Source organism: Pyxicephalus adspersus, chromosome 7, assembly GCF_032062135.1.
Source record: "Pyxicephalus adspersus chromosome 7, UCB_Pads_2.0, whole genome shotgun sequence".
In the NCBI taxonomy this organism is placed as follows: Eukaryota; Metazoa; Chordata; class Amphibia; order Anura; family Pyxicephalidae; genus Pyxicephalus; species Pyxicephalus adspersus.
The window spans coordinates 14,497,093-14,512,529 of NC_092864.1; the positions used below are offsets into that span (position 1 = coordinate 14,497,093).

At 42.6% G+C, this 15,437-nt stretch overlaps 1 protein-coding gene across 1 annotated transcript; it reads right to left on the bottom strand.

Annotated features, from left to right (window-relative positions):
- Positions 1-6,309: 6,309 nt before the first annotated feature.
- Positions 6,310-14,766, bottom strand: PLK1 (polo like kinase 1). Its single transcript, XM_072417555.1, has 10 exons — positions 14,276-14,766; positions 11,431-11,599; positions 10,440-10,584; positions 9,630-9,723; positions 9,169-9,388; positions 8,429-8,593; positions 7,879-7,956; positions 7,645-7,799; positions 7,003-7,185; positions 6,310-6,820 (listed from the first exon to the last, which is right to left on the bottom strand). Exons 1-10 carry the CDS (start codon positions 14,642-14,644, stop codon positions 6,614-6,616), a joined length of 1,785 nt encoding a protein of 594 aa, XP_072273656.1. The 5' UTR covers positions 14,645-14,766; the 3' UTR covers positions 6,310-6,613.
- Between the last annotated feature and the right edge of the window lie 671 nt (positions 14,767-15,437).

Below are 15,437 nucleotides of genomic sequence, written 5' to 3' on the forward strand. Positions count from 1 at the left end.
CAGGCTACACACTCCACTCCATTATGGACCTTGTTTTGGGTAAACCAATAATTTATGATAATGCCACCTCCATAGCACCATATATTCATGCCTCCTTTACCCCCCCCCCCCCCCCCGTGTTGGCAGTCAGAGGTCAGACATTTCTTGTACTTTACCACCAGGTTTGCACACATCTCAGGACGGATTTTGTCCCACTCCTCTTTTCAGATCCTCTCCAAGTCAGTAAAGTTTTGAGGCTGGTGTTTGGCAACTCAAACCTTCAGCTCCCTCCACAGATTTTCTGTGGGATTACGGTCTGGAAACTGGCTAGGCCACTCTCGTCCTATATCGTCTTCATGTGCTTCTTCTTGAGCCACTTCTTTGTTGCCTTGACTGTGTCTTTTGGGTCATTGCCATGCTGGAATACCCATCCACAACCCATTTTCAATCCCCTGGCTGAGGAAGGAGGTGCTCACCCAAGATTTGACGGTCCTGTCCCTTTAGCAGAAAAACACCCCCAAAGCATAATGTGTCCACCTCCATGTTTGATGGTGGGGATGGTGTTCTTGCGGTCATAGGCAGCATTCCTCCTCTTCCAAACACAGCGAGTTGAGTTGATGTCAAAGAGCTCAATTTTGGTCTCATTCGACCACAACACTTTCACCCAGTTCTCCTCTGGATCATTCAGATGTTCATTGGCAAACTGCAGATGGGCCTGTACATGTGCTGTCTTCAGCAGGGGGACCTTGCGGGCTCTGCAAGATTTCAGACCTTTATGGCGCCCTGTGGTACCAATTGTTTTCTTGGTGACTATGGTTCCAGCTGCCCTGAGATCATTGTTGTTATTCTGTCTCTCACAGCTACAATGAACTTACCAATACAATTATAGACTGGTCATTTCTTTCTCAGAGGGCAAACATACAAAATCAGCAGGGGATCAAATACTTCTTTCCCTCACTGTAAAGCTGTATACACACGTGCAATTATTGTCGTTGGAAATGATCTTTCACAATCCTTTCCAACGATTAAGGACTGCACAATGCATGAATGAGTGCTGTACATGCAGCACTGTTCTGCTCTTTGAGGGGGGGGTGGACGACATTAGGATCGTTCATTGTCCATCGTCCATGGATCCACCAGGAAGGTTGTTCGGATGATGGAAGCGCTGCGTAATATGTTGGCGCTATATAAATCCTGTTTAATAATAATAATAATAATAATGGAAGCTGGGCGCTGTACACACGCCAGATTCTCGTCCCATATCGGCCCTAAGCTGATTATCGGACGAGAACCATTGGACGTGTTGCGTAGCTCAGTGTTTTTCAACTTTTTTGAGCCACGGCACATTTTTTTACATTGAAAAAATCCTGCGGCACACCACAAATCAAAAATGTTACAAAATGACACTTGTATGTACAGCGCTCGTTCATGCATCCTGCAGTCTTTTGGCTTTGGAAAAGATTTTGAAAGATCCTTTCATTGACAATTATTGCACGTGTTTACGCAGCCTTAGGCAGGACAGTCATGTACTTTTGCCTATTTCCCATGAGCCTGGCCTGCATTTTGCCTGCCCCCAAGGCGTTATTATCATGCCGGCAGGAGTCAGGATACTCCATGACACATGTTATAACTTGTAGACACTGGAGGAAGATTAGGAAGCTTTTCACTAAAAAGAAAAAAAAACACAAGAGGTTTATTCCCAGAATTCTGCTTTAAATTATTTTTGTTGGCACAGCGGGTCTGATTTACTAAAGCTTTCCAAGGCTGGAGAGGATACACTTTCATCAATGAAGCTGGGTAATCAGCAAACCTGGAATAGATTTTTTCAAAATTATTTGCTAGCAAATGTTTTGAACCCTGGACCAGATCCATTCAAGGTTTGCTGGATCACACAGCTTCACTGATGAAAGTGTAAGCTCTCCAGCCTTGGAGAGCCTTAATAAATCAGACCCAATGTCTCAAAATAGAACCTGAGGGCAAATCCCCCTACAAAAAAACAGGGAACCCTCCCTTCAATAAGTGACACAGGCACCCATGAAAAGACTGAGCCACATGCAGCACTCACTTAAATAAAATAGGTATAGCCAAGCTTTTTTTTTTTGTTTTGTAAAAAGTAAGGGTTAAAAAATACCATCTGTGTACTCCTTACTTCCTGTCCTGAAGATGCACCAGGAAGTGATGGTGAAATCTCCTTTTATACCTAATATTATATCACCTAGATTTTTTTTTACCTACAAGGCTCCACTCTTAATGGTTCTTTTTATGTCCACAGAAACATCATTATCATGAACTGCCGCCGGAGGTCCAGGAGACGCTGGGCACCATTCCTGATGATTTTGTAGCTTATTTTACATCACGGTTTCCACTTTTACTCCTTCACACGCACCAGGCTTTGAACCTATGCGCAGGAGAGAGATCTTTCCAGAACTATTACCACAGCGAACCCTGGCGCTGAGTTGTTACGTTTCCGGCCTTGGGCCGCCCCAGAAAGCACTTGTGTTGGTCGGTGAACTCTCCTGTTTTCATACAGTGAATTGCACTGCCTTATAGTATTTGCACAGTAGTTTTTATTTTTCACTGTATTTGCTTTTATTTCAACAACCTCCTAACACATTTCTCTTTTTATATCATTTTACATCTGTTCATTAACTTTCCGGTCTGTTGAACCGAGGAGGCCACACTTTGTTTGCATTAAAGCCTCGGATAGTAATGCCGTTACCTTAGTAACCTATCCACTGGCAGCCATCTTACATTCCAGCAAGGCAGGGTGTAACTTGTGCACTATTCTGAAGTTCTTTTGCTGCCCCTGTGGATTCTACATAAAGATTTTACTTTATATTAAATGATTTTATTTCCTGTTTTATAAAGAAATATTTATTTTTTGTTAGGATAGGGGAATTTTGTGCTGTACAGTTATTCTTTTTAAAAGATGGGGAAAGTATTAAATATGTCATTGTAATTATGAATTTTCTGTTTGATGATTTACATATAGTGTTTCTGATTTCCTTATAGCCAAGTAGATGAGCTGTGTCTAATGTCTCCCATTAACACACATAAATATAATCCTAAATAAGACACTGCACACAAATGTCTGCTGCACTCCTTTTACTGAATAGTAAAATACAATACAAAAGTTGTAAAGGTTCCCTGTGAACCTTAGAAAGGGCATAGACACCCAAAACAATTGTTCTGCTGCACCATCTTTGTACTTAACTTATCATATGGTAATAGACTGATACAGACATTATTGTGCATAATTTAAAGGCCCCACATAGGACATACATTTTTTATATATATATATAAATTAAAGTAAAATGTGTCCTATAGGGCCTTTATATTATGCACAATAATGTCGTGTGTGTGTTGGAGCCAGATAAAACAAGACACTTTCAGTCAGTCGTCTAGTGATGAATATATATATATATATATATATATCTCTATGTATAATCACAAGATTCCCCTGACTGAAAGTGTCTTGTTTTATCTGGCACCAAGACAATATTATCTAGTGGATCTTCTGATAATGTATCCTGCTGCCATCTTGTCCCCAGGTAAATGATGCACACATCCCAGCTATTATTAATACACAGCATTATTATAGTGCCAGCATATTATGCAGTGCTTTACAAAGTCCATAGTCCTGTCACTAGCTCACAGTCTGTCCCTACCATAGTCATATGTCATTAATACAGTCTAAGGTCAATTATGGAGGAAGCCAATTAACCTAACTGCATGTTTTTGGAATGTGGGAGGAAACTGATCTACCCAGAGGAAACCCACACAAACACAGGGAGAACCTGAAAACTCCATGAAGATAGTGTCCTGGTGGAGATCTTAACCTGGAAAGGACAAAGTGCTAACCACTAAGCTGCTTTGCCATCCAAATGGAAACATGATTCATCAGACCAAGGTGCCTGCTTCCATTGTTTAAGATCCCTAGCAGTAATCCCGAGTCACACTCTGGGTGGCTTAAACTGAGAAAAACCCCACTTACCTTGCTTTGTTGTCATCCTTCTGGTCCCTGCAGGTCCTGGGGACATGTCTTATCTCTCCGATCCCCAGGTGCGAAGTGAAGAGCCGAGATCTATGGGGTTTCCCGTGACGTCGGTGCAGGAAATTTAAATCATTTTGTATTGGATTCAAACACAAGAGGTGTAATGAGTCCAATACAAAGAAATCTTCATAGAATATATATAATTATATATGCTACTGTAGTTATTACATTTTCAATTTTTTTTTTAAAGTTTATTATTAAATGTATTAACTTGGACATTTTTTGGAGTTTATGCCTAAGAATTATAGCCTACAATGTAAAGTTACATGCAAAAAAATTGTAACCCTTTTTGCATGGAAATTTGGACAGAACTAGACCCCTAGGGGGTTAATGGTCAAGTTTTGATGTCCATTGCAGGCACTTCCAACAGGGGGAGGTCATAGTAACCGGTCTGTCAATGCAGTCCTATACATAGCAAGCTTTGATGCACTGTTGGTTCTGACGGGCTTCTGTCATGGCAAGAATTAGCTGGCCTGTGCCCTTCCACCATGCAGCTGCAAGGGATTCTTGCTCTCCATGGGAAGACAGTGGTCTAACACCACATGCTTAACCAGAACTCTTAAATGAATGGGGGACATGGCTATAGATCTCACTTGGCAAATGGGTATCAGGAGAAAGCACTGGCTCCATGCTGCAATTGTTGACAGTTGCTCCATAAATATAAACTGCATGACCTTGAACACCATTTTGTTTTGAAGCATTTAGAAATTTAGCCCAGTATTCTCCTGAGAAATTAATTTAGGCCGAGTGGGAAGAAGCCCTAGGTGGGTGGCACCCCCTGTATTGTGGCCCAACTTTTAAGTAATCACCACAATACAGCCAGGTGGTGTGCCTGGCAAGTAACATTGTAGCCAATTTAACTTGAGTAGAAGAACATGCCAACAGCACAAAAAGGTAAAGTTTAAAGCTGGACATCCAGAAATGTAATTTGCTTCAGCCCAAGATGGTTCAGGAGGCACAAATTTCTCAGGTTTCTATACAGAACTAATGTAAAGATAGGAGTCTGGAAGAGACCCATGGTTTTCCTTCCCAATGCAAGGACAGAGAATGCAGCACAGAGAAACCATTACTGTCATGCTAAAAAAGCAATTATTGCAAAGTAATGAGAGAAGTCAGAGCTCTTGGATGGACAGAAACCCAGAATGGTTATTCTGCATAAATGGGGTCCTAATGCAAAATAAATCAAAAAGTATAGGTTGTTATATTTGATTACATGTAAAGTTTGTAAGCTTTCACTAGAACGCTAGGAGCGGTATAGGGCTGATTACTCCAAACCTTTCCCCTTGCCACCATTTGCATGCCTGCTGGGTATATGGTATAAATACACCATTGTGGTAAGTTCTATTGCCAGATAGTTATCCAAATTTAAAGTCTAGATGCCAACAGAACAGAAATTCTCAAAAGGGGTGTGTTTCAGTGAGTCTTTTTGTGAGGATTTTTTTTTACCCCTTCAGGCAATTCTTTGCTCAACAGGACACCACAAATTTACCAATAGATATTTTAACCCAGCCTAAAAACCAGAACAAATTAAAGTGTCAAAAAAGTTATACTAATGGATTACCTTGAATGCTTATAATCCCTGCAACACCAGAACTTCCCAGCATTTCCATCCTCATGTGATCAGCTCTCCCACCAATGCTTATGTAATCCACATACAGCTTTTCCAAGACTTCCACCCCCAGCTTGTGTGATAAGCTTATCATTTTTCAACTATCTGAACTTTGAGACAATTTATTATCCTATCACCTAAAGATGTCACATTGTAGATAGTTCCTGCTTTCCTTTCAATTTTAAATTGAATAAATAAAAAGTCAATTTTAAGAGGGAATGCTTCAAAGGAGGACTTGTTTAGAGGCAAGGGACTATGGTAAATGTCTTCATTTGGAGTGAATTAAGGTTCCATGCTTATTTGGTGATAAAGGATGCCTAGAGACAGCATAAAGTCATTTTCTGGCTGAAGGATGTCCAGTATTTTGTCATTTTTTGGGGCCCTGGTCAATTTTTACCCAGTGTCCTAACCCAACCTTTTTACACAATATTGTTCCTTCAAACACTATGCAGTTTCTTCATGCACATAAGATTTATCTTAACTGGCCAACCCCCCCCAGACATTTCCCATCTCTTGTCCAAAAAGAGCAAGCCAATTGTCTGAATCAGGGCTGGGTGAGGTGATATTTTGGTACAATGGTACAGCATGCCTCCAGCTCCTTCTACGGAATCTCAAGGTGCAAATTCAGGCTTTCAGAGATCAAAGTTAAAAAACAAACAAACATGAATTCATATACAAAGAACTTTAATCTGATATTAATATACAAAAGTTATAAGGCCAATATATTACATTAAAACCTGACAACATTAAGAAGTGACAGACAAAGAGAGGCTCTTAAGACAAGTCATGATACCACCCAGCTTCCTAGTACAAAGAGGCCTGCAACCAGCACTAGTGGCCAGTGCGAAGCTAAGAACTGTACATTCAAACCATTGTCACCATTCGGCTCAGGGATAAAAACCATCAGCGGCCGCCGAGGTTGGCACGAAGTTCCCCATTCAGGAGACTGCGTCCGTATTTCTTTAATCCAGCTATGCCGCGGATTTTATTTGTATTGCACCAGACTTTGAGTTCTGAAGTTTTTCCACCATGGTACGGGCATAACGCAAGCGACTAGCCAGCTCCTTTGAGCAGCCGAACTCCTCAATAAGGCTCAACTTGTATGTGTGGAATTCCCGTTTCTCATCAATATAAGAGACGGCAGCCATAAGAGGACACAGAATAATCTTTGTGTGATCCTGTAGAAACAGGAAAAAAAGGCACATGTCAAACTTAAACTGAATTCAGACATTTAACCAGGTAGACCTTACACCTACTACTGCTCACTATGCAGAGCATGGGAATTGGCACCATATATGACCCACTAATTTTAACACTGATAGTTTGCCTACAATGTGACAATTCCCTGCACAGTTCTCACCTGGAAGAAGTTAATCTGAACGGTTCCATTGCTGAGGTGTAGGATAATAGCACTTCGTGTCCTGAACCATGTACGCAAGAAAGGGAGGCGAGCCAGCTCATCACCCTCCCGAGGAGTAATGTTGGCACCAGCCTTCAGAAGGTGCTCACTCATGTAGTTCCTGAAGTATTTTAGTAGTGTGATCTGCAATTAAAAGTTATTTATTAGATCCGTTCTGCTAGATATTGCCATTTTACAGCCAATAGACACCTTTTGTACAGGAAAAGCACCCTGATCTTACAAAAACTAAAGGTACAGTAGCCTTTGATATCAAGTTACACAAATAGTTTGAACACAATTTTTTAGGGTACTGACAAGTGTCAAAAAGGGACCTGCCCTTCAAACATTCTAAATTGGCTGTACCAATACAATCTAGGATACCAGCCAGGCAACTAATTTTACAAATAGTTCCTGTTTTTCCTCTCAAACCTAAACTGCCAAACCTACCAATTGGCTGTACCAATACAATCTAGGATACCAGCCAGGCAACTAATTTTACAAATAGTTCCTGTTTTTCCTCTCAAACCTAAACTTCCAAATACTAAAATGCATCAGATTTAAGAGGTCCTTGTGCTAAGGATACTGACATTTAGTTGACGTTACCTTCTTTGTCAGCGACGATGGGTAAGCACGCACATTAAGGTAAGATTCTGTATTATTCCTCTCAATATACTGTAGACTGTCTCCGTCATTGTACATAATCAGCCGAGTGGAGTCATTAAAGAGAACACCTACACTGTTATCACACAGCTGGTAACCTGTGAAAGAAACATTTAAGCTTAGTGACCATGTGGGATACAAACAGACATCTAAGTTTTCAATCCAGATGCTACATACCTAGACCATACTTGTCGGAATAATCCACCCATTTGCTGACCCAGAATATTGGATTGCAGGCTGGATCCTCAGCTTCCTCTGCATAAGAAATATCAATTATATTAGGACTAATTCCCATGCATACCTGAAGAATTATCATCCCTCCAACCAAGATCTTAATCTCTGGGTTCTACAGCCTAAAGCTCCAAAACCAGGGACATGTATACTGGATGAGATTAGGCACATGGAATGAATGGGCATTATTGCTTGAAACACATTGAGTTGTAACTACAGATGGAGGATTGGGGGGGGGGGGGGGGGGTGAAGATTTTGTGCAATAATCTATGCTCCTTACACAAACTTAGAAACATTATATATGCAGGTGACTGGATACTCTATGATCTCAAAGATGTGCAAGCAGAGATCAAGCCAAGAGGCCAGAAAATAAATGCTTGCACAGCAGCTAGAACTATTGAGAAAACCACAAAATTGATTTGCAGGTAATATTGACTTGTAATTTCATTGTTTGCCAGCCAACTTTATGCAAGATACTTTAGAACATCAAACTCACCCTGGCGGATTAAAGGCTTCTCAGAGGGTTTAGCAGCATTGACACTGGTCAGTTGTTGCATCATATCAGACAGGTAACAATCTGCAGGCTCGGTTGACTCTGGTTGGGCCATCTCCTCATCCTTTACAGGTGCAACATTCTTATCAACCATTGGAGAATCTTGGCCTGTATGAAAAAACATCACATGTTAGATATACTATAGTGTGAGCAAGATGCCCTTAGCAGTGATCATATCACTGACAAAAGTCATTCAGAAATCCATCAACAGGTGTATTTGACCAGCATGGGGATCCTAAATCCTCCTGAAGCACACAAACATATCAGAGCAGATCATTGGGTACACTACTACTCCCAACTCTTAGTAGACAGGTTTATTGCCACCCCCATGCAGGGAGATCAACCCAGTTTGAGTCGATGCCTTTTCATTGTACATTTTAAACCTAGGACAAACTAATATCCTTTACAGCTTAAAGTGGGAACGTAAACTGCAAGCTTTTTTGCAGAAGGGACTTCTCTTCTGCACTCTTTGTAAAATAAATTGAACTGTGCAGTTCATTGATCAATGCCAAGAATCCTGCATACCCCCAGCTGCAGGGAACGAATGCACACCTACATGCAGGAGTTTGTCATTCTGACCTGGCAAATTAAGAAGACGGAAGAAACAGAACAGGGGAAAATGACAAATTCTGCCTAAAGACTGGACAGACCCATTCACCACTGATCAGAGCAGCACAACCTACCTTTGTTAATTGCTGTAAGTGGTTTCCTAATGCTTGGGTCAATAGAGCTTGGTGCAATGGAGAATCGGGGAGGCACTGTCAAGCATGTAGTAGGGAGGCGGTTAGGGATGTAGCCGGTGGTGAAAAACTCATCATTTAGCAAATCATCTATGGTGGGCCTGGAGGGGGGGTCCGAATGGAGCATCTTCTGTATAAGAGCTGCTGCTACAGGGTTTATGTGCTGAGGAGAGAGGGGAAAAATTCAGTTAGTATACAGACCTGGGGCAATTGTGCCTTGCCAGAAACATTGGTGCTACATAACAATGTATCAAGTTTCTTTTGTAAGATGAACCATTTCCATTAAAAGAATGTTACCAAAGAAACCAAGCTGCTTTAAGAAGCCAAAGCCTTGGGGAAATTTACCAAACTGCAACTTAATACACCTACATCATGCCAAATATCATGTCATTGTTTAAGCTCACCTTGGGAATTGAGTACTCGTTCTTCTTGATCCTAAGGTAGGTTTCCTTAAGGCATGACGTTTCAAAGGGAGGCTTGCCAACCAGTAGTGTGTACCTAAGAAAAGAAGCAAAAAAACATTTTTACCATAAGTAGCATTTAGATTTGCAAGTGCCATTTATTTGCTTCAGTTTCTGGTATTGGGTGGTTTAGGACTACGAAAAGCTTAACAAGACTTCTAAATTAGAGCAGCACTTTGAAGATGGGCCAGTCAGGCAGGTGGTTATTGCTGAAAGGGACAGGCAAGGTCTGTTCTGCACTAACAGTTTAGCTGCCTGAACTCTGCTTAAGCCATCATGTTTTGCAGATTTGAGCATGCATTGTTTTCAGGGAAACCTGGCAATCCTGGGAATGAACTACTATCTGCCAGCATTGTAGTTACATCATACTGGGACACCCAGTCACTGTGGGGAAACAGCCTTCAAGAATAAACGTAGAAATATGGCAGCACCCTGTGATGGAACTGGATAGGCCAGTAATTGTGGTTTTAGTTCAGTTTTAAAAAAAACATCCTGTCTTCACAGGAGACCAACAAGGTCACCACATGTTTTTCACCAGGGCTGAGAGAAGGCAAGCAGGGAATGCTTCTTGCATCTATGATAAAGCAACCTGTTACTTTACCCGGCTGAAGTAAAAGGTTTGCACGTTCTTACCCGTGGCAGGAAATTTGTGTTCCACATGTATGACCGTTCTGTTTTTCCCCATATTATCTGCCAGTTTGCCTGATAACAGGAAGTAAATTTTGAATGCCTCCAAGATAAGCCAGTACTTACATGATGCATCCTATGGACCAGATATCTACTTCAAAACTGTGGCCCTTCTTGCCCAACACTTCTGGTGCAATGTAGTTAGGTGTTCCACATAAGGTTTTGTTTCTTTCCCCATCAAATTCCACTTTAGTGGCAAGCCCAAAATCACCTGAAAGATTAGATAAACTGTTAGGAATCAAGGCTTGATTTAAACCAATATCTCCAATAATGCTATAAATGGGTCAATAAACCTGACCTTTGATCTAGCAAACCAGCATATCAACAGGAATGAGCAAGGGTGTAGCCAGAGCAATGTATTGCCAGAAGTGAGCAAGAATTAAATATTCTATTAGAAACTTTCACTTTGCCCCTTCTACCCCACCACCCACATATACTCCCTACCCCACCCAGGCTGGTGCAAACTCAGCTACAAGAGGTAAAGCTTACAATGAGTCAATATCCTCCACTACATCTAAATGTGGATGGGGCTGGCAAAATGGTCCTCAGAACCGAGCACTACATCACAAGAAGGTTTTAGAAGGGACTTGGCACGTTCATGGCTTTCATATTCACTGTGGCATGCCCTTCACTTTAATGCAGTTGTTGGGGTTTACACTAAGCCATCTACACCAAATTAATGCTGTGCTGCCAATGCAAAATCTAAAAATGTCAGCAATGCATGTCTGCAGCAGAGGACCACAAACTCGGGCCATACCATGCAAACCTCTGTTTATTAAGGTGACAAAGGTTTGATGTGTCCCTGAAGGTTTTGTCACGCAGCAGAAAACAAACTGCTGGATATGGCAAACTTTCGATTGCAGCATTTACAAATCCCCTTACTTTATTAGTGATTTGCTGAAACGGTTGACCAATTGTCATTTACTTTGCCACCAAATGGGTGCTAAAAGCCACTCTTTAGTCATGTAGGTATAGAATAGAAGATACTCCCATTCTATAGCAGCAGCACAACCCCAGTCCACTCAATCATATCAAAGCATTGCTCCAATCTTCCTACCTATTTTCACATCCAGGTCATCATTAAGGAACAGATTCCCAAGTTTGAGATCTCTATGTATGACTTTGTTGCCCTGAAGGTACTGGCAGCCCAGGATGGTTTGTCGCAGGTAATAGCGAGCTTCTGGCTCAGTCACAGCTTTTCTCCTCTTGTGCAACTCCAGCAAAGACTGAAAAGAAAAATAAGAGACTTTTGAGTGTCCAGTACCACAAGACCATAAAAAAATCTCTGGATGGGAATATAATTTACAAGCATATTTTATTCCAGGAGTGTCCTGGACCTTTTAGTGCAGCAACACCTCCATCCTAGTGGGTGTCAAAGGTGATTGAGGGGGTATTTAGATACTGGACAGTCCTAAATTAGACCCTGGAACTTTAGTACCTCTAACTTGTACGATCAAGCAGGTCATGACAGGAGAGAGGGACAGGTGTTGTACATTCTGAAATAAAGCATTTTAAACAGATTGCTAGAGATTTCTGGAAGAAAAGCTGAGCTGCACATGCACAGCATCAGCTTTGGCTGCCAGGAAAACCAATCACAGCTCCCTTTCTGTGTACAATAAACCGTGCGGGAGTTCGGCATCCTGGCAGATGGCAAAAGAACACCGGGAAGAGGGAGTAGCAATATTATGGGGCCCATTGCTGGAATGTGGACAGGCGAGTCCATCTGGGTTTAGTACCACTTTAATCCACAAAGCAGCATCTCTGCCTTTTACCCCAGAGGAACCCTTGAAAAATATTTTAGGTATATGGGAGACTCTGCACTAAAAGCAAGTTTTTGGCTACAGTGGGGGAAATGGTTGTGCCCCACCTGGCAATGGTGGCGAGAATACCAACCTTATTGACAGCACCCAAGAGGAATTGGCCCTCGAACTGGGGCCACAGGTCAAGGAACCCAATTTGAGAATGACCAGTCTAACGTGTCCCTCAACTGACTGGGGCCACAACTCCTCTCTGGTACCCCACTTTCTGCACTGCCTCCGATAAAACTTCACTGTCCCATTCCTATTCTGCAGTCCCCATTCCAGACAAGATTATGAGCGCTACAATGGAATGAACAGAATGCAGCACTCGTGGGGGCGGCTGCAACAAAAGCAGGAAGTGGCGAGTGTGCAAATTGCAATGGTGTCAATGTGACTACATACAGCAACCAAAAAAAAACAACGTCTGTTTGCATTATATTTTTATTGAAGATCCTGCAACCCTGTGTGACTCAGGCTCTATACAGCCCAGATTGCAAGTCGGGGCCCATATTGTATACTTTATACTAGAATTGTGGTCACCCATGGTAACTTTTTCTGCCTGGTGACCATTAAAGAATGAGGAATACAAGCAAAACATTAAAAACTTTTATTTATTTTGAAGTTTTATTATTTGTAAATCCTCCATATTAACTCCACATATGACATTATCAGCATACAAAGCAGATTTGTAAGCACAGCGGTTCTCATGGCAACCGGAGGAAAGAGCCAATCAGAGTTCGTCTGCCTTCAAAATAAAAAACTCCCAGCATTCCTCAGCGGCTCAGGGCTTTCACTACCAGCGGGTGACCAGCAGGGGGCAGACAGGTAGACTAAAGGAATGGGGAAGGATGGCATGTGGACTGTTACACAGTCTGGGGCCAATACTGAACCCTACAATGGTGGGGGAAGGGGCAGATTTTAATACAGAACCCCCAAAATTACCCTTAAGGAACACCACCAATAGATCTCAGTTTATCAAACAGGCTTTATAATGTAAATAAAACACACAAATCATTATTCATCTCCATTGTCTCATCAGGGCCAACAAAGACCCTTGTCCTTTACAGCTGCTGCAGAACTTCTTTCTAGACAGCTGCCAATCATCCTGACCTCTGGTCCATAGGAGACAAGGCATCCTGTGCTGGTGTGGGACTACAAAGCTCAGCAAGATGAAATTATCAGATAACAGGATTTACATGCCAAGCTCAATGCCCAGTGATTGATGGGCTATGTGAAGAGCAGCAGCTGCAGGAAACTACAAAGCCCAGCATGCCCACAGATTCACTACAAAACCGAGTGACTTATAGGAAGGGAGCTATAACAAAATAAGCAATAGGGAGATGGGGGACTACATAACCCAGCATGCCCAGGGATTAAATGTAGGCTAAGCTAAGTAAATAGGCTAAGTGCATAGAGGAAAGAGCAGCAGCTGCTGGAAACTACAAAGCCCAGCATGCCCACTGGTGCACTACAAATCCCAGTCATAAGAGAGCTATAGGCAGTTGAAGGACTACAGATCCCAGCATGAACAGTAATTGAAAATGAAGAGGAGCTACAGGCATAAAGGAAATTAAGCAGCAGGAAACTACTACAAGGCCCAGCACTACAAATCCCAGTGATCAGAAAGGAGCTAAAGGAAGCTGAGGAACTACAGATCCCAGCATGCATCGAATTAATGTAAAAATAGGCTACTGAAATAGAGGAAAGAGCAGAAGATGCTGCATAACTACAAGGGCCATCATGCTCACTGGTGCACTACAAATCCCAGTCAAAAGAGCTATAGACAGAAAATAGGCAGCAGGGGACTACAGATCCCAGCACGCCCCGTGATTAAAAATAAAGAGGATCAGCATGCATAGAGGAAAGTTATTGGAAACTACAAATCTCAGCGATCAGAAGACGGCTATAGGCAGCTGAAGGACTACAGATCCCAGCATGCAGTGACTGAAAATGAAGAGAATCTGCATACATAGAGGAAAATGAGCAGCAGATGCAGGAAACTACAACACCCAGCATGCCCACAGGTGTACTACAAGTCCCAATTATAATTATAAGACAATCTGCAGCGGTGGCACTACAGATCCCAGCATGGCCATCACCTACCCTCCTCCTGCACAGCTCCAGCACCACATAGACGAAGTCATTGTCCTCGAAGAAGCCGTGGAAGCCGACCACATGCTTGTGCGCTAGGCTGCGCTGGATAGCGATCTCCATGGTCATCTTGTCCTTCTGATGGGGTTTTAGCAGCATGGTCTTCGGGACGATCTTCCCGGCGTACACCTCCCGGCTGGCCAGGTCGGTGATCTCGTAGCACTTGGCGAATCCTCCCTTCCCTAGGAAGCGGCCGCGGAGATACCGGCGGCGGGTCCGGGGATCCACCAGGATCTCGGGGATCTCTTTTACTGCCGTGGTGCCGGGGATCCCAGGAGGTTTAACGGCCTGGGCGGCCGTCCTGCCATCTACCTGTGCCATATCTATAAGGTGGGGGGATTACTGACGCTGCGACCGAGAGGCTGCCGACAATGACCGAGCCCTGCACTGCCTCTGCTCCCGGCCCTATAGCCGCCGTTGGTTTTGAAGCAGAACGCGCGCCTCTGATTGGTCGATAGGATTTAAATTCCAAAGCCGCCGGCCCTGATGCACCATGGGAGGAGAGAGGTTTAAAGGACTGAATGGGCGGCGATTAGCTTTATTGACAAGGAACGTTAGGGGGAAACGGACATACTGGGCGGGGAAATGCTGAGGAATGTGGTTAAAGGATGTAAAACACAAAATAAATGTCAATTATTACATCTAAGCACTGTGTATTATAAACAATTTACATAATAAAGAAACATTTTCAGCTTCTTAGCTGTATCTCAGTACTTTGCAGGCCGCCTTTCTGTATACATACACTCCTGTCATGGCTGCATGCCATTTCTCAGCAGGAGTTTTCTAATGGTGACAACACTAAATCATGCTGTTATCACTACTGCACTCTGCCTCTGCTAAGAAATAATGTATTAAGGTGACAACATAGGAAAGGAGTTGGAAAAGGGATGAAAGGTTGTCATCCTATAAAAGGAAGTGCCCTGTGTTTATATTATTATTATAGAGTATTTATAGGGCACCAACATATTAAGCAGTGCTGTACAAAGTCCATGTCTCTACCATAGTCATGTATCTTTATTAGAGTCTAAGGTCAATTCTGAAGGGAAGCCAATTAATTTAACGGCATGTGGGAGAAAACCAGAGTACCCAGAGGAAACCCATATAAACACAGGGA

Coding starts and splice junctions, on each gene's coding strand:
- PLK1 (XM_072417555.1), bottom strand. CDS start 14,644: ATGGCACAGGTAGATGGCAGGACGGCCGCCCAGGCCGTTAAACCTCCT. Junction 7,957..8,428: donor GAAGCCTTTAATCCGCCAGG/GTGAGTTTGATG, acceptor TTTCTTATGCAG/AGGAAGCTGAGGATCCAGCC. Junction 7,800..7,878: donor TTCCGACAAGTATGGTCTAG/GTATGTAGCATC, acceptor TTTCTTTCACAG/GTTACCAGCTGTGTGATAAC.